Source organism: Apteryx rowi, unplaced genomic scaffold (genome assembly GCF_003343035.1).
Source record: "Apteryx rowi isolate R43461 unplaced genomic scaffold, aptRow1 scaffold_111, whole genome shotgun sequence".
Taxonomy (NCBI): Eukaryota; Metazoa; Chordata; class Aves; order Apterygiformes; family Apterygidae; genus Apteryx; species Apteryx rowi.
The window spans coordinates 2,254,522-2,282,224 of NW_020447320.1; the positions used below are offsets into that span (position 1 = coordinate 2,254,522).

Genomic DNA, 27,703 nt, shown 5'->3' on the forward strand with positions numbered 1-27,703 from the left:
CAGAACTGTAGGTAAACATCTGGTAGGAATGAAGGGTTCTTCATGTTTTTTACTAGATGAGCATTTCAGACTCGTTTGTGACTGAATGATACTGTATTCCCTCTCGTGTCTTGTTGTTTCCAATTTATTCTTTACCAGAGACAGGAAGGGAGCAGTGAAATAGGAAATTAGGATGTTTAGAGAGAGTAACTAAAGAGAGCTGCAAAATAGTTTTTAATTTGTTTAGATGGCTGAGAGGCCTCTACGTGTGTGATCTTTCCTGCTGAGCTGAAGGAAACGTAAAGTAACCCTGTACCCGGTTTGGACTGCCATCCTCCGCTTTGGGCTTCCCGAATCCGCCGTAGAGAGCTTCCGGCAGTGCTGTTCGGAAGAGCGCTGCTCGGCCTCTTCCCGCTCTTTGGAAGATGCTCGCTCTCCCCCACTTTTACATGCGCTTCTACTGCTTCTAAACAAGACCGGGAAAACAGCTGGATTTGGGGGGGTCAATGATTCTTCACCCAGATTGGTTTCAAACTAGAATTTCACGCCTTTGGTAGCCTTGATTTGCCTGATCATCTTTTCTGAAAGTGTTAATCTGTTTTAATTCAGAAGAGATGAAAGTGCCACAAAAATCACAGCTGGAACATGAAAAACGGTATTGTGCTCTGAAAATGTAGATCGCCTCTTCAGCTGCTTTCGCAGAGCCTTACGCTCCGCTGTGCTTTTACCATAATTCTGGAGTTATGTGCAAGAGTACAACGGCAACACAGTCTACAGCTCAGGAATGATACTAGTGAACTCTTCCATGAGTATATGGGATTTTAATATCGCAACTATAGTTGTTCAAGTGTTCTGGAGTAGAAGAAATAATAGTACAGACTCCAGATAGTTTCATGGTGTTGCTCTGCCAAGTTCAGTTTATGTAATCTGTTCCTTTATTGCTGCTCTTATATTTATCATTGTTCGCCTGTCTTTGCTTGATGGGAAAAATATTTAAAACTTGAAAACATAAAAAAATATATATATATTTATATCTTACAATCTTAACCCTTAGACTTTGCCACTTATTTGCACAAGCTTGGGGAAGTGAGTAGTATACAGGTATTCATTTTACCTGCATAGATAATTTGCAATATCTAAGTTTTTAACTTAGAAAAAAAAAAGACAAAAAAAAAAAATCAATACTAGATCAATAGTAGTCCAGCTCCCAGGCAAAATATAAAGTAGTAATTGAGGCCAATCTGCCTAAGCTGCTTTATGCAGTTTTTGTGTTTCCATACCTAGGTCTCATGCTTGTTGAATGAATTCAAGAAATGTTATTAAAAGTATGAAATTTATAATTATATTCTTAGGCTTTTTTTTTTGAACTTTATTAATACAATCAACATGAAGCAGCGCAAGTAAGAATAAGAGAGATGTTATTTGCAATTCAGGAAATCCCACACTGGCTATAACCCAGTAAGAGGAATGTGTGCAGTACTTAAAGAACTCTTCAAACTTGCAGATCATCCTCATAGTGTAACTTGGAAGTTAAAATACTCCTCATGTGTGTTTAGAGACACAGTATTTGTAATTGTCTGATATGTTTGCATGTAATCAGAGTTTGCAAAGTCTCCTTCTAGGTTCAGGGCTTTTTTTTTTTCTTTTGTGGAATAATTATTTTCATGTTCTTCTTTTTTCTTTGTGAAATTTTTAGGCATTTCAGATTCAATTTATGAATAAAATAGTTGCAGTTCTACTTTTTTCCCTGCGAACTGTGTGACTCCAGAAACATGTGTTTCTCTTATTAAATTAACTCATCATTGTGGTCTTGTTATTCCAACTGCAGGCTTAGCTGACCAAATTTCTATATTGCATGAGAGAGTCATTAATCATTTGAAGAGGATTTGTATACATTCAGTTGCTCAACATCTCATCTCTCACTTTACTCCCAAATAAATTCAATAATGGTGCACGTGTTCCTTTGCTTTCCTTTAGGTAGTCAGTAATATTAATTTAACCTCCTGTGTGTATGGTGGGTGGTTGGGAGTAACAAAACAAACCCTGGATTGCAGTGAGCACTGTGAAATTTTGTTCTGTTCTAGTTCCTCAGTATTTAATTATTTTGATTGTCCCTCAAGGTATGAAGAGAGGTTGGTAAAGTGTATGCTTTAATTCATCGTTCAGAGCCCCAGTTAGTGTTGTAGAGTGCTGGGTGTGAACTGCCTGTTGCTTTCTGTTTTATTAGGAATAGCTATTAACCCCCATTCCAACAAAATACTGTGTAAAGGTTGTCTGTACGCCTGCATCTCCTTGAGGAGCCAGTACGGCTCTGGCTGAGTGTGTTATGTGAGTGCCTTTGAAGGATCTGGGTTCAAGCTGCTTCTCACGAGAGACAGAGAAGATACAGAACTTGAGAAATCTTTTTTTCTTCCTGCATGGAAGTAGAAAGGAGGCATTTAGGGTGTACGGTTGCAAACGGTACAGATAAGTCAGATACAGCTCCGCTGATAATTAGGAGCAGCCTTGAGGTTGTCATCAACCTGCCCGTGTCAGATGAGCTGAACATGCACAGAATGATATTGATTTCATTTTAAAACTTTTCAGCTTATCTACTTGTGAAATAGTTTGCTCTTCTACTTCTATGGCAGAGTTTAAACTGTATGGAGTTTTTTGTATCCTGTCTTGAAAGCCATTAATTGGTTACCTTGTGATAAGATGGAGACCTTTAGGAAATAAGTCTACATTGATTCTGGAGCAAGTCTGTCTTTTTCATATTCTTTTATAGAATATTCTTTTATAGATTTCTTTTATACAAACTGTTGATGCTGCCTGTTCCCTAGCTTGATGCGATCTGCAGGGAGTTAAAGAGAAGTGAGGCAGGCCTGTGGTTCTGGCTAGTAATGTAAATAGTATTAAATAAGAGGCAAAGTCTTGCTTTTTTGCATCTTTAAAGATTCACAAGTGAAAGAATTTGTGTAAAAAGTTCAGCCCCCTAAAGCTGGCTTTAAAACCATTTGAGTTAGTGGACTTTGTAGAGAAGGAGCCCATTGATTATTGGTTTAATTTTGCGTAAGACACAACAGAGAAGATAAGTCTTTTCAGAAGTGGACTGTGAAAACATATATAATAAACTTTAAATTGCACTTGATGCAGCTTTTAAATGTGTCAAGTTTACTTCAAAATACTGTTCAAGTTTTAAAACCTTATGCTCTGAGCACAGCCAGCAGGACTCAGTAGTTCATCCTGTAAATCATGCAGGCTGCAGGCCTTTGATTTTTGCTTCTTTCCCGGTTGCTAAATAGGAATAACCCTTTTTTGTTTTTGCCTTTGCCTTTGCCAAGCCTGGAGCTGAGGCGCAGGAGGGCTTGTTTCCGATGCAGCTGGGATGGCGCAGGACGGAGCTCCCCAGCTCCGCGAGCAGTCCCGGCTTGCTCGCTCAGCCGTACGTGCAAGACGATAAGCCTTATCGAAGGGCCACGCGACGATGCTGGTAGATTTACCAGGTTGTGGACCTTTGCCCTGTTGTTGTTTTGCAGTATGAGCTCATTGACTGGGATTTAGGCTTGCAGGTATCTGCGTTAATTATGTGGTTTTGAAACCATTACCCTAAACATGTGGAGTTTGTATTCCGGTTATAAGAAGAGTGACTTAAGTCACAAAATTCTCAACTAAAGTTGCTCTAAAAATGTTCAGTTTATTGTGTGTTCAAGGCTCTCTCCCTAAAAGCATGGTAACTAGTTCTTAACTTACTCAGTATCTTTTGCGTGTGCATCCCTGGACTTGGGAGGAGGGAGAAATTGTGGTGCCGCGGGAGGAGGCAGTTGTTTTGCTGCTTACAACAAAGTATTCCCCCGAGGTTTTTGTGTGCTGGTCGTTAAGCGTTTGAAAATGAGCGCTCTGAACGCTTGCGTTTCTAGAGCCAGGTAAGAACCTTGGCCTCCAGTAAGGCTTACAGTTCCTGTGTCCCGAATTTCAATCCGTTAAGGCCGATACAGGAAGAAAAACCTTTTCTCCCTGCTGCTTGTGCTCACTAGATTCAAAAGTCGCCGAAGGGATTTTGTTCAACTTCGTGACACAGAAAAGATCTTTCAGTATGATCAAGCTTTTGTATATAAAAGCAGCTATTTTTGAAGTTATTTATCTGCGGAGAGGAAAGGAGGCTGCATCTGAAACTTGTGACTTACTTAAGTGATTTTCTGTTTTTAACTTCAGTGGGTAATTTCAGATAGCCATCATGGTTACTTATTACTTGCCACTTTCAGTGAATCAACTGATCTTTACAAGATTTCTGAGATGTCCTCTCAATTTCCATGCTGTTATAATTGATTTTATACTAGAATAAATTATTATTTATTTATCTTATTTTCAGACAGTTGTAATACGGTAATCATATCAGGAAGGAATGGGTAGCCTGGGGAAGGGTCAGCTTAATTTGGTTGTAAAGAAAACTAAATTGGCTGTTTTTGCAAGGATGCAGGTAACATTTCTGAACTACTTCCATAATTAGAGTGAGTGGGACTGATCATAACATTTCAAATCCCCGGTGTTTTCTGAGCCATGCCATTGGATTAAGACAAAAAATAAAATATGCTTTGGAAGTGCTTACAGAGGAGCAGGTTAGAACTTTCAGGGAGCTATCAGAAATGGTAAAGATTGTATCATCTAACAAAAGAAATGCCTTTTTTTTCTCATATTTAAAAGCTTTTTAAAATTCAGAACAGTTTTTATTGAATGAGGCAATTTGCTTTTATGACCTTTCATATTTGTTCGCTAAACATCAGACTGAGTACTTGAATACGAGAGCTTTAATCATATGCTTAAAAACATAAACTCTCCTTGCTGGGCAGCTGTCAAAGAGACTTTTTGGAGCTTTAGAAGCTGATATACATTCAGACATCTGCCTCTTCGTGAACTAACAAATAGCAGAGTGGAGACTGTTGCTAGTGTGTTCTGTAGGAGGAAGGTGTCTATCAGACTTCTCTCATTTTGCATTTTACGTCTCAGGAGCACTTCTGGCCTCTCAGAGGTGTGTTCTGCTTGTCAGGGTTGCAAGAGACTTTCCCTCTCTCTCTTTTTTTTTTTTTTTAACACACCTACAATAGTAGATATTTTATTGAAACTCTTATTGATATTCAAATTATTGTTCATTTCTGACAATCTCTGCTGTTAAATACTAGCTTTTTCTTTTTCCTTCAGTTTCCATATTATTTGCTGCTATTTCATTTTGTCTCTGGTGGGCCAGTATTTTGAGGTTCAATGTGAATGCCGTAAACTTTCCTTTATTTAGTATCCAGGGACCTCCAGCTTTGCCTTTAGAAGAATTGTGTGGCTGCAGAAACACTGTAAGAATGGTTCTTGCACGGTGGCCAGTTAAAAATTATCAGCGTGGCCCCCATACTACTATAGTGCTGACCCATTAGTGCAAATCTTTCCCAGCTGTCTTCTTACACCCTTGTACTCCTTATAGCTCTGTGAAGGGGAGTTTTCTAACGCTGTCTTGGAAAATCATTTCTGTACTATAGAAGAAAATGGCTTATCAAATTAAAATTGTGAATTACATTGCTTCCTACCAATAAAAGAAAATACTTTTTCATTTTAAAATGCTATGGGAACCAAGTAATGTGTGTTTACTGTTATGTGCCAAGTATTCTCTAAGTTGCAAGGGAAATTTGCATCAGAATGTATCTTCTTTTAAATCAAAAAGTAAATATTTGTATTTTAAGAAATATATGTTGTTTACAATGTTAATAAATATTTGATAAGTAACTTAAGCATCACAAGATATCTATTTACAATGAGATAAATATAAGCAGAAATAAAGAGAATATCACTCATTTACTTTGTACAATGCTGCAAAAATGCAAGACAATCATAATATTTTTTAGTGCTATATTTAAATTGCTGGTGTCTTGTTTCAGCAAGGTATCCATTGTAATCAAGACGCTTGTTTAATTGAGATATTATGCCAAAATAAGTGGCTAAACCGGAACAGATAGCTTCAAAGTTTGCTCATTGCCTTGCAGCTCGGTTCTCCTTCCCAGCCGAACCTTGTGGTTCTCTTTGCATGCCACAAATTTTGTACACAATTGTGTATTTCCACACAGTTTTTCTGCCATACCTTTTGCATGAATTAATTTTTATGGTCGTTAACGTATGCCTGTGGCAGCCGTCCTAAGAGACCAGCCAGCACACTCTGGTATGGTGGCCGGAAGCCTGTCTTCTCGTAGTGTTTTAAAATAAAGCTTGCCTTTGTTAGGCAGCTGGAATGAACCTGTAAAAAATGTTGTGATCCAGCTCCTAACCCCCCCGTAAGCATCTGTCTACTGTGATTATGCCACTATGCTGGAGCAACCTAGGGTTTTGCAGACTCCTAGTAATGTGGTTCTTGAGGGTGTCTCTCAGCCCCTTGCTGAGGAAGGACGGCCCGGATGCTTGTTCTCTTGAGCATGACTGATCAGCTTGTACTGGGTTGCATTGGGAAGCCTTTTTTGCAAGGGTAAGAGAATAGTATCGCATGAAACCTGAGTTTCCTATTTCTCCCAAATATTTATGGTCTTGCTGAGGCCTAGTATAGCTCGTTACTGTACAGTGGGGGCTTTCAAAATGATTCAGCCATTCAGAGTGACGCAGATGCTGTTAAGGAATGTATAAAATACAATCCATTTTCTTAAAAGCAGATTTAAATGCACTAAAATATAAAAAAAGTGCATATTCACATCTTGAGGTGCGTATAATAGATTACATGAACGAGATTTCTGTAGGATGCTTTCTCTTCAGTTCATCGCTTGCCGTGGGAGTCTATACGTAAGGTTAGTGTAAACTCACCTGCCGGCCACGTCACAGTAGAGCCTGGTAATACTCCCAACCTAAATAATGATTTTGTAATTTATTAGGCTAATATGTTTTTGGCATGTTATATTGTGCACAGTCAGAGCTCCCCTAGTTAAGGTAGTATCAAAAATTGACCTCCATTGACAAGATTAAATTGAAGTCATTTTCTCTTAGAGCTTAGCAGGTAGAGTATCTGTGTTGTCAGTAAATAGGACTTTATCCTCTTTCCCCTGGGCGTTATCTCGAATGCAATGTCAGAATGACACATGGATTTACTTTACTATTTTTTATCCAATTTTTTTTTTAATCTTCCTTCTACCACCTTTCAGCTGTCATATTCAGTAATTTTCTTGGAAGCAAAATGCCCCCCCCCAACACTATATAACAGTTCTGCATAAATTCTAATCTTTTTCAGAAGTAGTCTCTTTGAATTTTATGTATTACCTTATGTTTAAAGCTTAGAACATGCAGGACTGTGTCTTAAATGTTGTTTTTGTAGGCTTCTCATTTGCAGAAAAGATTAAGAGATGATCAGGGAAATATAAATTAACTAATAATGTCAAAAGGACTTCTTTTGTGCTACTATTTGCTTTAAAAATAATAGACAAATAATAATATTATTATATACACACTTATAAATTGAAAGGGGAAAATACAGACTCAGGCCAATAAATCAGTGAATAGTAAATCAACCAAAGAAACAAGCAATCCTAAATGCCCTTAATTGTGAAACTAGTGGTTTAATTTATTTAGAATGTGTAACAGATTTTAATACTTGGCCAGCCTTGCCACTTTCAGAACATGATGAAGGAGGATGTCTACTAATTAATTCCTTTGGAAAAACAAATAACCCAGTGAATGAAAGAAAATAATGTTCTTTTAGGGGTGATTGCCATGCTTTACATAGCAAAATATATTCTGACATTCTTGTTTGGTATTTGGCCATTTTTTCCTACCATCTTCCAAGTATCATGAAAGCTGTGGGCCAGGTGATTTTGCGTCCTTGAAATCACTAAGTTCATGGGTGAATTACAGTAGAAATTATCCCGTGATACACAACTAAAATTCAGTAAAATGGAAAAGTTGTATTGCTACAGATTTTAGTGCAGAATCTTTTCTCCACAAATATATTCACCTTTTCCTTACAGTATAATATTTAAATACAACTTTTGTGTGAAAATTCTGAGTGAGGTGTTCACGAATGCTTTCAGTGGTGATCTTTAAAACTTTTAGGAAGACAGCTTTGATTTCTCAGTGACGAGCAGAGGGGCCCGTGTGCAGCTCAGCAGTTGCGGCGGTGCTGTCGTGCTCAGCACAGGAAAGGAGAGCAAAGCCGCGTCTTTCAGGACGGGGAGACAAGAAGGGTGCAGGCATCCTCACGCTGCCGGAGCGTAGCTGTCTGGTGGGCTTGGAGAGTGCGGTGGTTGGCAAGAGAGGAGTATGCAGTGTAATTTTACTGGTCACTGTACTGCCAAGGGATGGATTATCAGCCTTCCTTCCTGACTGAGGTGCTACGTGATATTCCAAGGAAAAGCTACACAGCCTACCTCTGCCTTGCCTGGAAGTGGAGTAGGCTTGGGCTTTACAGCAGTTGTTAGTGTGCGGCTTTGTGCTGGTGGGAAATATGAGCCGGGCTTTCAGTCTTCTGCCAGCTGTCTCTGGCTTTTGCAGGAAGGGTAAAGAGCTGCTGTCCCTCCTGGGGACGTTCTGCAGGCGTGCAGAACAGCTAACCATCCTTGATAAACCTGGGTCATAAACAGCAGGGAGAAGGCTTCTCCTGAATAGGGTGAGAAATGAAGTTTCTTGGAAGTCATCACCTGTCTTCATCCATTTAGGTTTGGTATAAGAAGAATCAAATGTGTAACAGTGGCATCCCCCAAGTGGCATATCTTGGAAGAGAAGGATGGCATAAGTAAGGTGTTGGGTAATTCCCATCGCGTTCCTTAAAGAAACTGGAGCTTAGTTAAGTGACATCTCTGCTGTTTTCTTTACCGGTAGCTCCTGAAGCAAAGACAAGACGCTTCTTTTCAAGGAATTTAGAATTCAGTAGTTGTATATATTCATGACACGCATGCGGCAGGTGGTTTGCCTTGTCTCAGTATAAACCAGTTAAAGGAAAATGACTGTAAGGTCAAATGTTTAATCATGTCAGATTATTTTAAATTGAATTTCAAATATCCCAGTCTGTTATTTGCGATCAGTGGTATGTGGAACTTAGAGTTTGTCTGAATATTCCTATCTCTTGCACAGAAGGTGCTCAAAATCTAGTTAAGATACTTTTGGATTCTACTTCCAACTAAAATCTAAGCCACAGGTTAGCCATTTCGAAAATAAAAGCAGTATAGAGAAAGCTTGCTATGTAAGCCTCCATTTAGGATACTGATTAAATTATCAAGGTTTGCAATAAAAGTGTATAGACAGTAAGATTTTAAATAATTCTGGTTGAGTAGAACTAGTTGCATATGAAACTGAAAAATGGTGTTTGTGAAAAGCCTTGTAAGTACTTGCTGGTCTGTGTTAGCTCATAACTGATATCATAATTACCCTTGTAAAAACTGTATAGATTCATGTTTAAGTAATGTATATAATCAAATGGATAGTTAGGGCAGAGACTGAGATTTAAATTAATGAGACTTCAGTGACACTATATTTTGGTCTGCTGCTATTACGAAACATGTCACGAAAACTATTGCGAAGGATTAAGGATATTTGAGAGGTTAAAAAGTAGTCCTCACTGCTGTTTGTTTGCCTTCAGAGCTTGATAGAATATCTGGTTGAACTAGGTCATTAAAAAAAAAAAAAATCAATAATTTTATCTAAATTGCTTTTGCTTATCTGTTTATGGTTCTGTCCAAAATAGGGCAAATACTCTTTGGGAATCTGTAAACGGGCAGATGATAATTTCTTGTTCAAACTAAGTCACTGCTAAGTTTAAGTGTCCATATTCAAGCATGTGTGACTTTACAAAAGCTATTATTTGGCTTATTATTTGGATTTGCAAAGTTCCTCAGGAAGTAAATAAATGATTTTCTACAAGAAATATCAGTCAGTACAGGGGCAAGCAACAACAGCTTTGGAGAAAAAGGCCTACGAAATTTTGTTATCTCTGGTTTAGTTAATATTCCTGTGAAGTAAGAACACTTTAGCCTGTCAAGGCCTAAGTTCAGCATTGATCAGTTCAGTTCTTGAACTGATGGAAATATTAAGCTGAAAAGAGAGATCACTATTAAATAATTGTGCAGCAAATGATTTAAATCTAGAGAACTTTGTGTGTCCTTTTTGTTCAAGGTGTTAGTTTGGCTGCTCTTAATGTTTTCAGGGCAGCCAGAGATCTGAGGCAATATGGGGCTTTCTTGAGATGCCTTGATCAATCTCTGTTTGTTTTCAGAATTATACCTGTGCTAGGAGTGCAGAAGGAATCTGTGAGCTCAGAAAAATATCTTATTCTTCTATTCTAGATGGAGATACATGTAAACATTAATCAGCGGATAGATGCGTATGTTACAACATGCAAACCTCCTTGTATTTTTATGCTGCATGTGAATTCTGAATACTGCATATGGATTTCTGTTGCAGTATGAATACTTCAATGCTGTGCTCATAAATGAGCGAGATGAAGAAGGAAACTATCTGGAACTGGGGAAGGAGTTTATTCTAGTGCCAAATGACCACTTCAATAACTTACCTGTGAATGTCAGTCTGAGCGATGTCCAAGTACCAACCAATATGTACAATAAAGGTAAGATAAGAGCTGTCTGATTTCATTGTTCCACTGGCCAAACATAAATTAGAAACATTTTTTCATGTAAAATGAAGCTATTGATTATATATTGTGTGTTTTCCAGATTGCAGTTATACTCAATTTTCAGGCAAGGAATGCTAAAAGGCAAACAGTTTTGTAATTTCTTTTGTTTTATGGCAAAATCTCTTGCGATTTAATATGGTCATTAGTTTGTATATTAAACTTGCAACATGAAGTCTGCCATAGCGAATATGTTTATTCATTTGAATTACATTCCAGAATCTCTAGATCACTTGAACAGGTCTGACGTTGTTGCTTACCTGAGCTGGAAGCACCTTTGAAAGAGCCAGGGTAGATTGGCAGGGAATATCTTGTCGGATTTATGCTCTCAAGCTTCTGGGAATGCTCCTAGCTGCATATGACTGCATGCACAACTGCTGTAAGTTTTCAGTTAATATTTAGGAGGAGTAAAGTATATTAAGATATCTACTACCCTGGCTATGTGTCATAGGCATGGTACAGCACAAAACGCTAACAAATAACTACATTAGATTTGTTTAGGAGTGACGTACTCAAGTCTAAAAGTAAGGAACGCAAACCGAATTCAGCAACACTTGCTCATTTTCCCTTTGGCACTTCCATTAAATCAGGCAGCACAATTTAGATCTTGCTGTGCTCATACCGCACCCGTCTATTCATTTTTCTGAAGCCAGTGATAAAAAGGAAAGCATGGAAGTTTCCAAACGAAGTCTGCAGAGCATTTGTCCCTGGGCTGTAGAGAGCTGCCTAATCTCATTATCTGGTTCCTCTTCCTTGTTTTAACTATACTAAGAGACAGCTAAAAATACATTAAATGCTTTCCTCATAATACATTCCACGCTAGCAATTGTGGTAATTCATGCAAGGATATTGTGTAATCACAAAGGGGAAGAGGAGTATTTCAAAGAAGCTGGGCTGCTAGGAGAAGTGATTAATGTGACAGCTTCTCTTCTAAGTCATGATTCAGACTTGAGAATCTTGAGAAGCCAGGAACTGTACAGTCATGTCTTAAATTAGGGATTACAAAATAACAAAGCTTCATAGGGAGTATTTATAAGGTTGTGAAATGATTAGTATGGGATATTTTGAAGAGATTTAGAAAATGCTTAAAACTTATAAAACTACTGAATCATTTTTATTGTAGAAATGCTAGTATTTATTTAATGAACCTCTCAAGTAAGTAATGAATTCAATTCAGAATGGACATATATATGTATTATGGTTCTTATTAAAATAAAATCAAAAAGAAAGAGAAGCGGTGGTTGCAGAGGGGTATAGAACAGTCAGGCAATCATATTTCTCTGGAGGAGCAAACTAACCTGAATAGCTGAAGACAGAGAGCAGTAAAACGAAAGGACCTTCGGTTACGTGATATGTAGTACTGCTACGTATAGAATCCATTTTTGTATGCTAATTAATTACAGATAAAGGCCAAAGTCAAAGGGGTTGCTTCTTGTTTTGGCCTCTAATGCAGGGGCTGCCTAGAGACACGGGGAGACAGAGCACCGTGATGATTCCTGTTTCCACTTTGTCTAATTCAAACCAGCCAAAATCATCACTTTGTGCGGCTGCAGAAACACGTTTTTTATCATTCAAATGTATTCCAACTGCTGAAATCTCATTTGCTGCTGACATTTTCCTTACACATGGGCATGATAGCCTCAGCCTGGAGACTGACGACGTCTGGAAACATTGCTCCTAGCAAGAAGAGGAGCTCTGTATTCTTAGCTTTTTCAGTGCCGGTTTCTCAAGTTGTGTAATGCAGCGGTGTGATAACAAGTTAATTAAATCCCAGCCGGAGGGCACAGGCAGTAGGTATTGATAGGTTTGCAAACAGGTATCTTCACAACACCATTCCTCTGGAAAATGTCTGTTGTTTGTTTCCAGGTTATGTTTTATTTTATTGAATTAGTAGGCAAAACCACAGCCCAAACTTGCAGTTAAAAACAGCTAGTGTGATCATTGACTGTTTAAACACAAGGCGCTCAATTCAGCATAGAAAAATGAAGTCTGTATTTGTAAGCTGCTTCTAACGTGTGTTGCTCAATTTGGGTTTTTTTAGTTCTGGAGAGATATTCATAATTTGCAACGAGTTCAGAGGATAATCACAGGACTTGCTCATCGGCGACTCCAGGAGTTCAGTCCATTTAGCTTATCCAAGAGATGATAAAGGGTAACTTAGTTGATCTCTAGTTAATTGTAAATACTTGGCTCTATAATCTGACCATTAAAGTTTTAAAAAGAGCCAGTGACTGAAATTTGGCTTAGTTACTGAGCAAATTGCACAAAATTGGGCTCAATAAAGTTGTGGGATTTTTATTATTTATTTTAACTGAGACAGTTAATTATTGAAACAATTTATAATAGGCTATGTGACTTTTTCTCTCTGGAAGCCCTTAATCAAGCCCAGATTTTGTTTGTTTGTTTGTTTTAAATAATATGTAGTCTGGAATTATTTGGGGGGAATATTTTGACCTGGTCAGATTGCATGATCATAATGATCCCTCCCAGCTGTAGAATCTATGAAAGATTAATTGCAGAATTGCCAGACTGAATGTCACAGTCCTTAACTGGGATCTGAAAGAATGAGATTGGCTTAAAATCATAGGACTTAGATACAATTGCTATTCTTTTGTCTTCTGGCTCTTTCAGCCTCTGCACAGAAAAGCTTAAAAATCTGAATAGTAACAGAACTAAATTTTCCTATTCTAAGGAAACTATCAAGTCTAGAATCTGAAAAAGTGGAAGAACAGAGGAAATTTCATGATGTTTGTGATGAAATAAAGAAAGCTGGACTACCATCAATGTCACAGCCATGATATTAAAATTTAACATGGAATATTTTAGAGAGGAAAACAAGATCCAAAGGAAAGGCAGCCAAGCAAATTTGATAACTCCACTGCCATCTTTGAATACAGATTGCATGTACATAAACATACAGGAAAAAGTGAAATGGTAAATTTAATAAAGAATCAGAGATTTGCATTTACAGTACTTTCAATTCTGACATCATTATAAAGTGTCAAGAGCTGGTCTCGCTACTGATGTGCTCTTGTGTGGTCTCATGTTGTGTTTGTGCCTCTCTCTCTTCTTGCCCCCCAGTTTCTCCATACCGTATAGGGCACATCAGTTAATGTTACTAATACAAAGATACTGATTTTTGGAATATAAAGCCTATAAAGGCGTGTGTTTCAGAAAGTGCTATTTCAGCATTTCTGTAGTGATCATGTATTGAAGGAATTCAGAAAAAGAAGTGGGATGATTGTGCTTTACAGAAAAGTGTGCTTATTTGTATGTCAATATACAGAGACCTCTCCCAGCTGTAAGCTGTTCCACAGCAAGGTTAGCTTCCATTTTTTTCAAAAAATATCTGTTGGCATATTGAGTTACTTAAACTGCAGAACATTCTGATGAAATAGGCCTCCTTCATTTTTCTTGAAAATAACTGTTTATGATGACGTTTTGCTTTTGAAACGTTTAAGCAAACTAAATCTGTTCTAAATCCATCAGTTCATTCTATGACTTCTCTTTAAGCAAAGTGTATTCGTTGCCTATAGCCATAGGATTTGCAAGGCAGTATCCCTTTAAACAATGAATAAATAGAGATTAAGTAAAAAGTTTTGTGACAACTCTCCTAGCAAGCAGTAACTCTTTCTTTCCTCCACAAATTTGACAGCTTACAGTTATCACCCTGTGTACAGTTTTATGACAGAAGTGGGGAAAAAAGAAATTCTTAAGTGAATTAAACAGATGTATCATATGTGTGTATTCATAGCTGTAGAAGGGAGGGAGAAAGAAATTTACTGCTTTCATTTTAACATGAAAGTTTACAGTTTTGGAAAGTACTAGATCAATCTGAATCCAGTTTGGATAATGCAAGAGCAAGACAGAAATTCAGGTATGAGAATGATTGTGTATAAGACTGTCTAATTTAGCTACTATTTTTATAAAGTTTATTTACATGGATTATATATTGGCACCAAAGCAAGTTTTCATATCTTATATTTTCATTTTTTTATCTCTCTCATTATTTTAGTATATAAGTGATTTGGAGTAGGCTGCCTGTTTCAGACATACCTTTCATATATACTTCCATAGATATAGCTTCCAAATAAACTCAGATACACTTTTCTGTATATTGATTGACATGTTTTGAACAGCTATTACAGAAGAGATATTAATGATAATGAAAAGTGATTAATGATTTGAAGTTTACATGTTTTCAACAATTACTTTATTGCATTTTGAGAACCTGGGGATATGACAAGTGATTATAAAGTAGGCAGTTGAAATGTGGACTAGGGCTTTCTGGCAACCATCCATAGAGAAGGTTTGCCACTGGGAAAAAAGTGGGATTCTGTAATAGATTTTTGTACATGAGGAGATGAAGAAAGATGTCCTCAGAACACTAAAATCTGATCTTACGGGTATTGATAGCATATAAAATTAAAATAAAAACAGAGTAGCATATATCCTTTGTTAGTATGAGAATTCAGGTAGTCTTTACTTAGTAAAATGCTACATCCTATGTTCAAAGCACATGCTGAAGCTGAGCTGAAGAATTTCAGTCCTATTTTTCTAGGTCTATGTCACATAATGTTATTTGCTCTATAGTTGTGGTCAGTAATGGCATGGTTGCCTGTATTGAGTTTATCTGTTCAACATTTTTTCCAGTTCTTGGAAGGTGGTTATGAACATCTGACTGAAGAATATGATTCTGTCTGAAATATTTTCTCTAATCTTCTGGGTTTCAGAGGAATGTACATAAAACCAAAGCCAGAGTGGATGCATCTTGGTGACATACACTCAGAAAATTCTAAAATATGGGACCTACTGAAAAGTGAAGTATAGCACAGCACAGTACCAGAAGCGACACACAGCAGGAGCTCATATGCTTGTATGAGTGTTGCATGAAGTGCAGGAAATTCAAGAGGATGTTGATGAATACACTAACTCAATATCAACTGAAAACAGCTCCCATTTTTTGAGCTTTTGCAGTCAGTCTTTGTTTGTATAATAAAGTAAACTTTACATTTGTAGTTGATAGAAAGGGGAAAATCCCAGGTTCTCTTTTCTTCTATACTTCAGAAATATCCAGACACTAGCATTTCTCCTTGTCTTTTAAACTGTCTTTCTATTGTACCTTTCTTGCCTTCCATTAGTTCTTCAACGTTTTGTAGGCTTTATATTTTGTACATTTTACATTCTCATTCCTCTAGTAGTGTTCTTCGTTAACGAGAGTTACACTAATTCACTAACTAATTCAGAGCTGGCACTAAATTTCCCTTTATCTAAAGTGCTGTTGCAAACTAGGGATACTCCTTGAAGTCAAGGACATAGTATTGTAAAATCAGTGTTGGACTGCAGTCACCTCTTGCATCCTTTGGAATGGAAACAGGCAGCTATTAAGATACACCAGAGCAGGCATCTGCCCACCTGGAAGCCTTTTTAATACTTTTCAATTTCTGGGGAATTATTCCTGTATTTCTTGAATATTCCTGGGACTTGGATTTGTAGGATGTTTTCAGAGTCACTTGTGAGGTGCAGGAAATTTGTCGTAATTTATAAGGACAATTGATGAACTATACGTTTTCTCAATAAAACCAAAGTAACAAGTCTTTTGTTTCATCACTTTTTCTTTTTTTCAAAATTTAAGTAGTCCGAACTTCTTAAAATCCAAAATTGTTTGCCCATAGCCACAGGTTAGGAATCAAGGGTAGACAACAAGATCTTCAGAAGGAGGCCAAACAATATGCCTTAGGTACATGCTTCTATAATTTGATTGCCTTGAATAGTTACTTTGGTTTATATGTGGGTAAACAAGATCCAACTCAGACCTTTAGGTACAAAGAAACACACTAAAAAGTGAAGTGATGCAGGCTTTTTCACAGTAGAAGCAGAATAACAAAGCTAAATTGTTTCTAATCACAGTTGGATACAGAACACAATTTGTCTTTAATGAATCTCTGTTTAGAATAAATGTGCTCAGTGCAGTCATTGCTTCACTGTAAGAAATTTTGATGTAAAGACAGACTTCTGTGCCTGAGAGCTTTTTCCAACTATAAAAATATCTAGTTCTACAAGCCTTATTTCTCATAAAATACCCACTGTATCTCTACTTCTAGAGTCAGTCTAGACTAAAATATTTTACTCTCTCTCTCACACACACACGCACACACACACACACAACGTCACTAAACGTTCTTAATTAAAAATAAAAATGCAGTTTGGAATGAAGTCAGTTTTGCTTATCTCTTTGGGTAGCTGCTGCCTCAGTTTCCTAACTTTGTCTTCCCAAGAAGACACAGAGATGCATGTGGTTCATCTTTGGTCCTGGTTTTGTACTGTTTGATGAACCTGTATAGTTTACTCCTCACACAGACTTTTTTGTTTCTTCCTGTTTAGGCCTCTCCTAACACTTTGCAGGCTGGAAGTTCTGTTCCTCTCACTACAATTTTTGTCCTGCTTAATGCAAAACCCTTTCTTGTGTTTTTTATTCTGACCTTATATGTCCATTTTTGTCTGAACTAGTTCTTGCTTGGCCATCTTTGTGCTTATGACTATGGCAAGTCTTTCAGTACTTTCAGTACCCTTTTTTGGAGGTTAATGCCCATAAAGAAGTTGATCTCAAGGCACGATTGGAAGTATGTCAGCTGGAGGCTTTTGGGGATAAGGAATTACTGCCCCTGCCGCTTGTCCTTGCTGGATATTACTGCCCCATTCAGGAATCAGGTCAGCTTTTTTTTAAAAAAAAAAATTTTAAGCAGTTTTTTCTTTTTTTTTGAAAACTGAATTTTGAGGGAAGCAGGATGGGAGTGACCCTGTGTGAATTATCTACCAGCTCTGGACAGTAGTCCCTGAGAGATGGGGGAGGAGGCAGATGTGCAAATGACATTAGACTGGGGGACAGGTAGCATCTTTACTGGGATCAGATGCAGCTTGGGCAGCATGTCTGACTTGGTCCTAAAAAGAAACTAGAGGTGAAAAATAATTTCTCTTGGCAGTAGAAAGGAAGTGCGCTTGGCTAAGTTGATTTAAGCTAATGGGAGTTTTTCCTCTGTGCTCATTTCTAGTTTACTATATATAATCTTGTTTTACTAACTGAGTCTTATAATGGAGGAATATTTCCTAGAGGATAAACCTTCATCCTATTAACACAGCTGACAGTGGAATTAAAAGCATCCTGTAGCTTTGTAGGATTTATCCAGTGAGTTTTTGGTATTTATTACAAATCCTTGAGGAAACTGAGGATAGAGTCCAAACTTATTACCAGATAAACTGCAGATTTCCAAACTCTAAAATGCCCTTAATTATTTTTAATGTATTTCTGTGTACACCACTGTAGCAAATGTCAGAGGGAAAGCCGCGTAGGCATATCTGTGCTGAGTGGTGGAGGGTTACGGAGAGGCCTTTCTTAGCGCAAAGGGGGCTGACGTGTCTGCGTGAGTCGCTGGAGGATGGCGCAGAAATGCTGCGAATGCAGGGTGACTGTGCCGGCGCGGCGCTGTAGCCGAGGCAGCAAGCCCTGAACCTCAAGAAGTTTGAATTACTGAGGTGCAGCACAGGGTTAACGTCTCAATTTTGCCTCCCGTCCAGAGATAGCTAGGTTGCAGCCCTGCGCTGTCCTCTTGTGCGGTGCATGACATACTTTTGAGAGACATGGTTTTTGTACCCCAATCTTATAGTGTTTGCCTGTTTTCCCATAGCTTCTTTCCACTGGGATTCCATTATACATCCCGGGGCACGGTTTCTCAGTTCGCGCTCCGTGACCCTTGCGAGAGGTTTTGGTCCGGCTCGGCGGCGTGATGCTCTCCAGCTCAGCACAGCACCGCGTGCTTGCTGCCTTCGCACAAGCAGTTACGTTCCCTTGGCTTTCACAGCCTTAAAATTTAAACGCTGGCTGAGCTGCTGCCCTTTGCGGGCGTAGGCTGAAGCAGATGTTTGCAAGTTCTGTGAAACCGGCATCAAAATCTTTCAGCTTGGGCTTTTCCTGCTTTTCTCCTAGTCAAGTCCTGGGCTGAATAATGCGGAACGACTTAACGCCAGTCACTCTGGGCGCAGGCGAAGAGCAGCCCGATGCTGCTGCACATGAGTCAGCTTGTCCCTAACAACCGACTCCGTTTTAGAAAGGTCTCTTCCTAGCTTGATTTACAACGACGCCTGTTCAGATTACTTTGAACTGGAAAATTCCCCCTCTTAGCTTGGAAGAATCCTTAGACGGTGTGTAAAGAGAACCGGGTAGTGCCTCCGAAGCGCCTGGTGAAACGTCGCCTGGTGTGCGGAGAAGCAGGATTCAGGGGCAGCGCACAAAAGCAGCCCATTGCATGACCGCGCGTACAGTAAAATCTGCAGTAATGACTGTCTTCCACAAATAACTCCCTGATCCAGGATGGTGCTTTAAAGCATCTTCCTGCTTGTTGCTCAACATGTATTAAAATACCATTTCCTGTGCCTGTGCAGATAGCTATGCAAATGCATCTTCCATCTTTAGAAACCCGATATCAATAACTGCCCCAACTAAAAGGTGATGGACTCCACTTCAAGGAAGAAGTGTGCTCTGTGCACGTTAGAATCAATTACTGATTTTAGTGGTATCATGTCAAAATAAAGGATAAAATATCCAAAAAAAGTGTTGGATTTGGAAAGTTACTCTCCAGCTTTCATTTACAACAGAGGGTTGGGTTTATACTGTTGTATACTGTACTTGTTTCAACTTTTTCTGTGTAGCAGTACATTTCAAATTAAGGAAGTTACACGAACATTTAGCACACTGCTTACACTGATTACTTTTTAATGTTGACGTTATTTATACTGAGTAGATTTCTCTTGGCATTTTCATACAACTTTGTCTGACATTTCATTAATAGTTACCAGTATAAAAGACAGAATTTTCCTGTCCTTTGTAACCTCAACTAAGCTGTATTTCATAGTACTGCCACATGATTTGGAAATACATTTTGGGGATGCAGTCATGTTTTTGTGAACTTTGTGACTGAATAACTCTTCCTTCTCTACTGTAATGTATTTGAGAAGGGAGCAGGTGGACAATATGGGTTAAATCACATAATCGTAGTTGACTTCTTAAAATCTCTCCATGGAAGCAGTTCCCTCTGTCCTACCCGTGGCATTGCGGTGATTATGTGCGTTCTGCTAGATGCCTTTCTAGCACTGGGAAGGAATTTTTTCCTTATTATCGGAATGGCTTGTCTTTGTCAAAAAGCAATCAGCAGCCCAGAGGCTGGTTAGTTTATAAAATCTCCGCTATCGTCAATTGGCAGGTGCCTAACAAAGTTACTTTTATATCATCAGGCCTGTTTTGCTGTTAAATCAGAAAATGTATGCATAGTATGGGGAAGATCTGTATTAAGGAAGCTGGAAAACAGTGTGGCTGTGGGCAGGTGAACAGTTCCTTTCCTCTAAATCCTCAGTGTGTGTTTGAGGTTTTGCAGGGGTGGGGGAAAAAAAAAGCTGTTCTTTCGGGCAGTACGGTTAACTGGAAATAGGGTGATTTGCATTACAGATTGCTAAATACAGGCAGCCTAAGTAGTAGCCTTAATACAAGATGTTGCTATGTATTTACTGGCAAAAAAGAAGAACTAAAATAGAAAATAAACTGTAATGGTCAGTAATATATGGTCCAAGAGCTAATCTGCTGCCTTGAAAAATAAAAGTAGTAATATCAAAATTTAATCTAGAGAAGTATTTCTTTTCCTCTCTTTTTCTCTCCTTCATGTGCTCACTCTTACATGTGCTTTCTCGCTCATCTTTTCCTGCATGTGCGCTTGCTCTCTTGCTCCCTTGCTCTCTCCTCTTTCCATTCTCGCACCGTGCTAAAGCTGCTGTTCTGAGCTTTTTGCAGTACGGGGAGGGATTTTATCAGGGCTTTCCATAACTGCAGAGTTCTTTTGTGATGGATGCTGAAGTCCATAAATATTTTCAAACATTTCTGTCAACAGGAGATATGGTTTATGTCAACTCAACTAACAAACATAAGGCACACAATATGTTACTGAGAGTCTCAAGCTGTGTCATCAGTATTAAAAAAAAAATTCATGAATGTAAAATACAATTAAAGGTTCAATAATTTGTAAAAAGATAAAGAAATCTTGATTAATAGTAGTCAAAATACATTTTCTCTTTCATTAATACTGCACTGACATGAATTCTGTGCTGTTGAAATGGAAAAACATTTAAATATTAGCAATTGTTTTGATTCTGTTACAGTAATTGCTCCAAGTAAACATGGATTTTTAAAAGAACTGATTAAAAAGTACCTTACAAGTCACAAAGTGTATTTGGACTTCACTCATTTCAGAGAAAAGACAACTGTAAACGTCTTATATTTTCGTATGAGTTGCAATTCAATTTTTCGTGGTGCTATCATTATTTTTACAGTTCAGTTGCCTTCCACGATGAAAGCCTATACTTAGCATTCTTCCCTGGCTTTATTTATTAGCCTGTTTGGTTTGGTCGTCTTTTATAAGCTTATGATACTTTTGTGCAGAAATGAGCTTTATCTCCTTTTCTCAGAGCTTTGGGCATGATGTGATTATTTATAACATGTCCATGCTGTGTTTTGTGCCACTTTTTGTCCCTCTTATCACCAGTCATTTACAGGCTGTTGGAAGTATAGACTGTAGCATGTGACTTAAATCTTTGCTTAAAAGCTTTTGTTTTTCTAGTGATTATTATGGAAAGTTGGCAATCAGTTATTTCCTCTCCTATTATTTTTCTGGGCTGTAGATCTTTTCTTTCTTTCTTTACTTGTAATTGTTTCCTACCTTCTGTCATAATTAACTGCATCACTTAACACTTTAAGAAAAGGTTAAAAAAAACCAGAATAGCCTTAAAAACCATCATAGCCTTGAATAATTCTGCTCTGTGTCAAAAACATCAAGACCAGTCTGAGCTTCCCTTCTTTCCATGTCCGTGTCTGCTTCTTTAACACTAGAAACATTGCAAATGTAGATCTTAAACTTAGACTTCACAACTTATCTTTAAGTTTTGCTTGAGCACTTTGTAGACTGGTGAAGAATATCACCTGTGTCAAATGCCACTTCCACAGCATGACTTTCACTGCTTGTTAAAAGATGAGTTTATGCACGACAAGTCAATAAATGCAGACTGTAATCAAAAGTTTTGCTTGCATAGGAAAAAAAAATCTACTGAGTGTAATAGAGCCTTCTCTAAAAGATATTGAAATGTGATGAACCACAGCCATTTTTTGATTAAGTGAGTTTTTTCAATTTGCTACTTAAAAGGAGCTATGAATATCGTTCAGTCATACTTTCCTATCAACTCCTTCCAAGTGGCTGTCAAATCGAGACTACCTATTTTCTAGAATATTAGAACCAAAAAAATTCATTTCTCAAGTGATGCAGAAAGATTATAATCTGCAAGTAGCAGATATGTAAAACCCTTTTCCTGCAAGGTGTGAAATTAAGAAATAAAATCTTGTCTGTCACTGTCGTATGTGATTTTATGGACTGTGCTTCTGAAAATTCCACATCCTGGAGTTGTTATTTAAATAGTCATGGCCACATATTGTCCTGGACCACTATATTTATGTTTTGAAATCCTTCCCCTAAACTGTTTGTCTTCACATTTTAAGATCTTTAGGACAGTGTTTGCACTGTCTTCCTAACTTTGGTCATTGTTTAATTTAAAAGGAACTTTCCTAGTCTAACTGATTTAGTCAAGGTTGCAGGAATTTCCTATCTTCCCATATTTCTTTGTTTTAACTCTTGCTGGCTATTGGGCAGAGATGTGCAGAATTCTCCACTTGTTCCATCTGGTTTTGCTCAAATCCTGCCTCAGATCCTATTCCCAGCGTCTCCTCGGGCTGCTGCTTTGTTCCCGCAAAGGGCTTTAGCTTCACAGATTTTTTCTTCTCTTCCTCCCTCTCTCTCTCTCTCCCTCTTTTTTTTTTTAAATTCTCTGTCTTGAACACCAAGCCTTTTGGAAATGTTGGCATCATCACGCAAGATGTGTGTTGTGCTTTCTCTTTTTCGTATCCTGCTCTGTCTGTCTCTGTCTGTGGATCTAATCTATATGTTTCTGATATGTCCACATCACCATAGCAACTAGATGGCAGCTACAAGCTACGTGGTAACATTAAGTTTTTTTGTAAACCCCCCCCCCCCCCAAAACAAACAAAAAAGCCCCCCACAACCTGGCTCTGCCCCTCTGGTTGTCCGGCAGCTGTTGCTCGGTCCCTCAGGGCCGCGTTGCCTCCTGGCGCGTGTGAGCACCGGTGCAGGTGTGTTACGTGCACTAGCTCAGATATAATATTAAGAGGCATTTTGACCCGCGATAGCTCTGTTGATCGTGATGCCTCCCCCACTTCCAGGGGCAAGAACAACTTGCCGTTAGCTTATAACAGCGGAAAATTGCTCCGTCTCCTCTCATAGCTTTTCCTTTTCTGTGTGGATCTCCCTGCTGAGTATTAACTTCACTGAGGAGTGATTAGAGGTTGTGGAGATGGTTTTTCGCCTCCCTTATGAAGGGGGGAAGCAGCAGTGGCTTCCTGCTGTCACCCGGTGCCCTCAGGCCCCTGCCCCCGGTGGCCCACGTAGGACCGCAGCACGCGTCGCAGGTCAGCGCAGGGACCCCCAGACTCGCTCCGGCGAGCCCGGGGAGAGCGTTGCAGAGGCTGCTGCCGAGCGTGGGGTCGCAGGTGCCGAGCGTGGGGTCGCAGGTGCCGAGCGAGCGCTGCCGTTGGGCTCCCGCGCCGCTGCCAGCGCGGCTCCACGAAGCCCCGCGCCGGACGCCGTCTCGAAGCGCGGCCCCGCTCTGCGCTGGCGTCTGCGCGTAGGCGCTGTGCATGGCGCGAGCGCGGCTGCAGCAGCTGCTGCTGCTGCTGCTGCTGCCCGAAGTCTCACGAGTCCCACGGCCTGTCTGGCCGGGAAACATCTCAGCTTTGTGCCATCAGAGTGAGTGTTGTCCTCTCCTGCTGCAGTTCAGCTCTCTTACTTCCGTGGATGTTACGTGGGAACGGCTAACGGGAGAACTGGTGTCCAAAGCCTCTGAACTGCAGGGAAAGAGTGTAAACTACAAAGGTAAATGTTTTGAGACTGAAGTAAATGAGGCCCAAAAGCTAAAGCATTACTAGCTGAGAGCAGGGATGACAAGCAAGGAAACGACAACCTCTTCTGAGCCTTGCTGGCCTTGGAGAGCACCTCTGAAGCTAGAGTTAATTTGGCCTCTTTTAACTGGGTTTTAACCCGAGCCCTGTTACACTCTCCGCGCTCTCAACACTTGGAGACTTGGGTGCTCGTCCTTACCTGACTACATCCCTGATAAGTTATTTCAGCTCCACTTCCAATTATCCTGGAAATTACCCGCTTTACCAAAGCATCCCTCAATTGCAGCTAGTTCCCTCCTGGCCTGTTTACAATTAGCGTCGCTGAACGGAAAAGAAAGCTCAGGCATGTCAGCCCTGAAGCGTGAGATCTGTCCCCAGACATACGCAACTGCAGGACCACGGAGGAGACGGTGAAGCAGGTTGCACTGGCTTAATTTGTGTCCTCATCCTGCTGTGCTGGGCTGTTATTGATGTGTCCCTAACACGTTGCTTCCTTGAATAGCCAATCTGGGAGGCAACGCTGCAAGGTTCTTACAAGAAATACAGTTGCATTGCAGGATCAGAGCTGAACAGTATGGATTATCATTTACATGTGCATTTTTAAATTTAAAAAAAAAAGTTTGAAAATTAAATTTCTCCAAAAATACTTTATAAAAACATCTCCTCCTTTTTGTCAAACGGAAGTGGATTTTTGTTGCCTTGCTGATCAGTTTCCTTCTTGGAGCAGAAGTCAGTGCTGAAGCCAGGCGTTATTTATTTAATGTGTCTGTTTGCAAAAAAAAATTCATGATTCTGTTTCCTTCTTCAGCAATAGGAATAAATTCCACCCAAGCAGGTTTAAAAAACTTTTATTAAAGTCACCATTGTCGTGTTCCAAAAGCAGTTGCCTTTGTCTTACTCAAAATTCAAATAAATTCAGTCGCTTTAAACATACAAGGTGTCCTCCTTCCTACCTTTATCCTTTGCATTTTGAGTCTGGAAAAACATTGATTTTGAGGGTTTCTTTTTGCTCTCTTCCCTTTTTGTGTAATCATTCTGTAACCCTCCCAAAAACCTCGGAGCTTGTCCAAATATGTGTAATACTAAAAATATTATTGGTATTATAAACCTAGCTATTCTTTGAGAGTAATTATTTCCACTTTCTACCTGTCTGGAGACAATTTCATGCAGGCTTTTGTTAATCAGTAACTTCTGGCGTGCAAGCTGTTTCCCATAGTAATATACTTAAAAAATATGAAAATATATACTGAAAACGAATTTTAATTGGTTTGTCCTCTTTTAGAGTGCTAACTTTCCTTACTTGTGTTTATTCCATTATTTTAATATGAAAAAACAATCAGTATTTGTTTGTTACTGACTGAAAATAAAAAGCAGGGGAAAATACTCAGGGTAGTTTTCAGTGTGGAATGTATCAATGAAAAAAATTCTCATGATTCTGTACAGGATATATATATATATATTTTTATAAGGATTGAATTCACGTGCTGGGAATGTATTGGGGAGTCTCATTTGCTTTTTGTTTTGTTTTATTTAAACATTTTCAAGGCATTATTTCCCTCCTGAAATACGTTGGGAAAGCATTCTTAATTTCTAAACTTAGTGGTAATTTACAGAATACTTCTGGGTTTCTGAAAACCTTCAAGATTGAATTATGCAAAAATACTTGATGAAATGGTTATATGGCAAATGTAAAAATTGTAGCTTTTGTTTAGTATGGAGCAGAGAAGATTGACATTTACACAAAGACTCATATACATCTCTCCAAAGCTGTATTTTACTCATTTTGTCTATTATTTTAGAGTACAGTAATTATTTGTCTCTCTATGCTGCTACATAACACAGACCCTTCTTTGATTTGTCGTGGATCTGTGTTGTGTGAAGAGGGAGAAAAGAAGGCTTGCTCTTCTGGTCAAGTGTTAGTGCGCTTGGCTGGAGTATGAACTGCTTCAGAAAGCTGTTTGGCTGAAAACCTGCTAAGGCATTTTCACGCCGTCTGTGCTTTGTTTATCTAGGTGTCTTTCCTACAGCTTGGCGCTTTTCTAAAGGAGCAGACAGTGTCGGAGAATCCACAACCGATTCTGCGACGTGTTCATCCCGGGATGCGCTTGTGCGTCTGTTCGGCGTTTCTGTGTGTTTTAATGGTAGTTGCAGAGGTTTGGAAACAGCTGAGCATTTTCACATCGGTGAGGCTTTTTCCAGCCCCTCTTGCCTGAGCAGAACTTCGCTTCTCTGGCGCTCGCGCAAAGGGTCTCTTGCGCGAGACCCGCAAGGCGGTAGGACACGCGGGGGCCGTGGGCTCGTGAGCGTGAGAGGCAATGACGTGTCAGGCAAACAGACTGATAACAGCGTGCTGTCAGACCCCGTACGCACGTATTCATGCTGTGTTGATAGTCCTACAAATGCAGCAATAGAGCTTTAGACAGCCTGTTGTAGCTCAGTATGATTGTAATGCGTTTTACATGGTAAAATATTTCTCTCTAAAGGTTCGGATGCCCCCTGCCCGTTATTGCATGCACCAGGCGTGGTATGGTGGGGAAAATTCAACGTCTCCCTCTTGATGTGCAGCGTGGGACACCTTCCTGCGCTGTATGGTGCCACTGAATCGGCCAGTTTCTCTAAGTCCATGTCTCTCTTTGAATATCAAAACAATAATAATTAGAAATTTATTGTTAAATCCTAATTTACAGGCTTGCATAGGCTTGTTTTTTCATGTGTGGTTACTTTTGCTCTTAAAGCAGTTTTTGAAAAGATCTACGAACAGGTCTGTCCTTGAGCAATTTCCGTAAGCGTGACTTTTATTTCCAAGGCTGTACCTTCTTTGTCATATATCACTGACAGCAGCTGTGCTAAAATTGTCTCTTTTGGTATGGTGTGCATTAAATATTTTATGGCACAGTTGGCTTCATTTAGCAGCAGTGACGTTTGCTTTCTTTTCCTGTAATTCGCAGTACGTTCCACTGGCTTCCTGTACTGTTTGTCATGATGCTTTTTCCTCCCCTGCCACTTGCACAGATTTAGGCTTCCTGGTCGCTGATGGCCGCAGTTCCATCCAGGCTGCACAGAAATTTCTTCTTCCCAGGTGTCAGAACTGGCTTTCTCCAAAACTAGTTTTGCTGCTATGATGAATTTGCTGTACGTACAGGGTCTCCTTTCAGTTTGGTTTATTCCTATGATCTGAGCATTTGTTTTCTCTTTCCTACCTGGAAAACTTTTTCTAGCATTAGTTTTCCATGTTGTTGTCCCTGTTTCTCAATCATTACCCTGGCATCCTAGAGCTCTGTGGCGTGGTGTTTTCTTAGGATAACTATCTTTCAGTTTTCATAGTCTTCAGTTAGTATCCTGAAAAAAAATGTGGAAATAAGTAATAGGTTTTTCTAAAAATACAGAAGTATCCTGTTATCTGTGGTCACATCAATTTATAATGTGATCCTCGGTCAGGATTACTGGGTTTTGACCTGAGCTGGTAGTGATAGGTGTAGTTGCCCTGTGTCCTTGGCTGCTGGGGGAGAGTAGATCTATTTAAAGCAGCGTTTGCAGTTCTTCCTTGGATGGCCAGGAATTGAAGCCTTTGACTTTTGCTCCAGCTCGTCCTACAATTCAAGAAAGCTGCCGTCTTTCCTCATAGATCCTGCTCAAAGCCTGTTTCCAGAGCTTTGCTCCAGCCACTTGACAGATCTGCCCTTGGACTGGTTGCTTTTAGCTGTTGTGTCTGAGAAGCTAAGCAGGGTCAAATCAGGTCAGTGGCTGAATGGGTGACCTCGAAGGGACACTGATTTGCTGCAGGGAGTCTTTTATAATAATTCATTAGGTGGCAAGCTATTCTCAGAGTCAGGGCTGAGTCTCTGTCCCAGTGTTAGTGAGGACTTCACAGCTGCAATTCTGGCTTTCAAATGAACTAAAGCTGAGTTCCAGACTTCCTCGAGATTCAGACTGCCTTGCTCACTTAAAAAGAAAAAAACAACAACAACAAAAAAACCCCACCCAAATGCCCAACTGTCATGAAACTCGGACTAAAAATAAATGCATCTGGCCACACTCCAGTCCTT

At 39.3% G+C, this 27,703-nt stretch overlaps 1 protein-coding gene across 1 annotated transcript in view; it reads left to right on the plus strand.

The window, feature by feature from the left end:
• CACNA2D3 (calcium voltage-gated channel auxiliary subunit alpha2delta 3) overlaps window positions 1–27,703 on the plus strand; it is a gene marked incomplete at its 3' end in the record, with an annotated part of 218,296 nt that overhangs the window by 174,782 nt on the left and 15,811 nt on the right. The window contains exon 6 of the mRNA XM_026076990.1: window positions 10,369–10,531. Within this exon, the coding sequence (XP_025932775.1) occupies window positions 10,369–10,531 (163 nt within the window). The remainder of the gene's footprint in view (window positions 1–10,368; window positions 10,532–27,703) is intronic.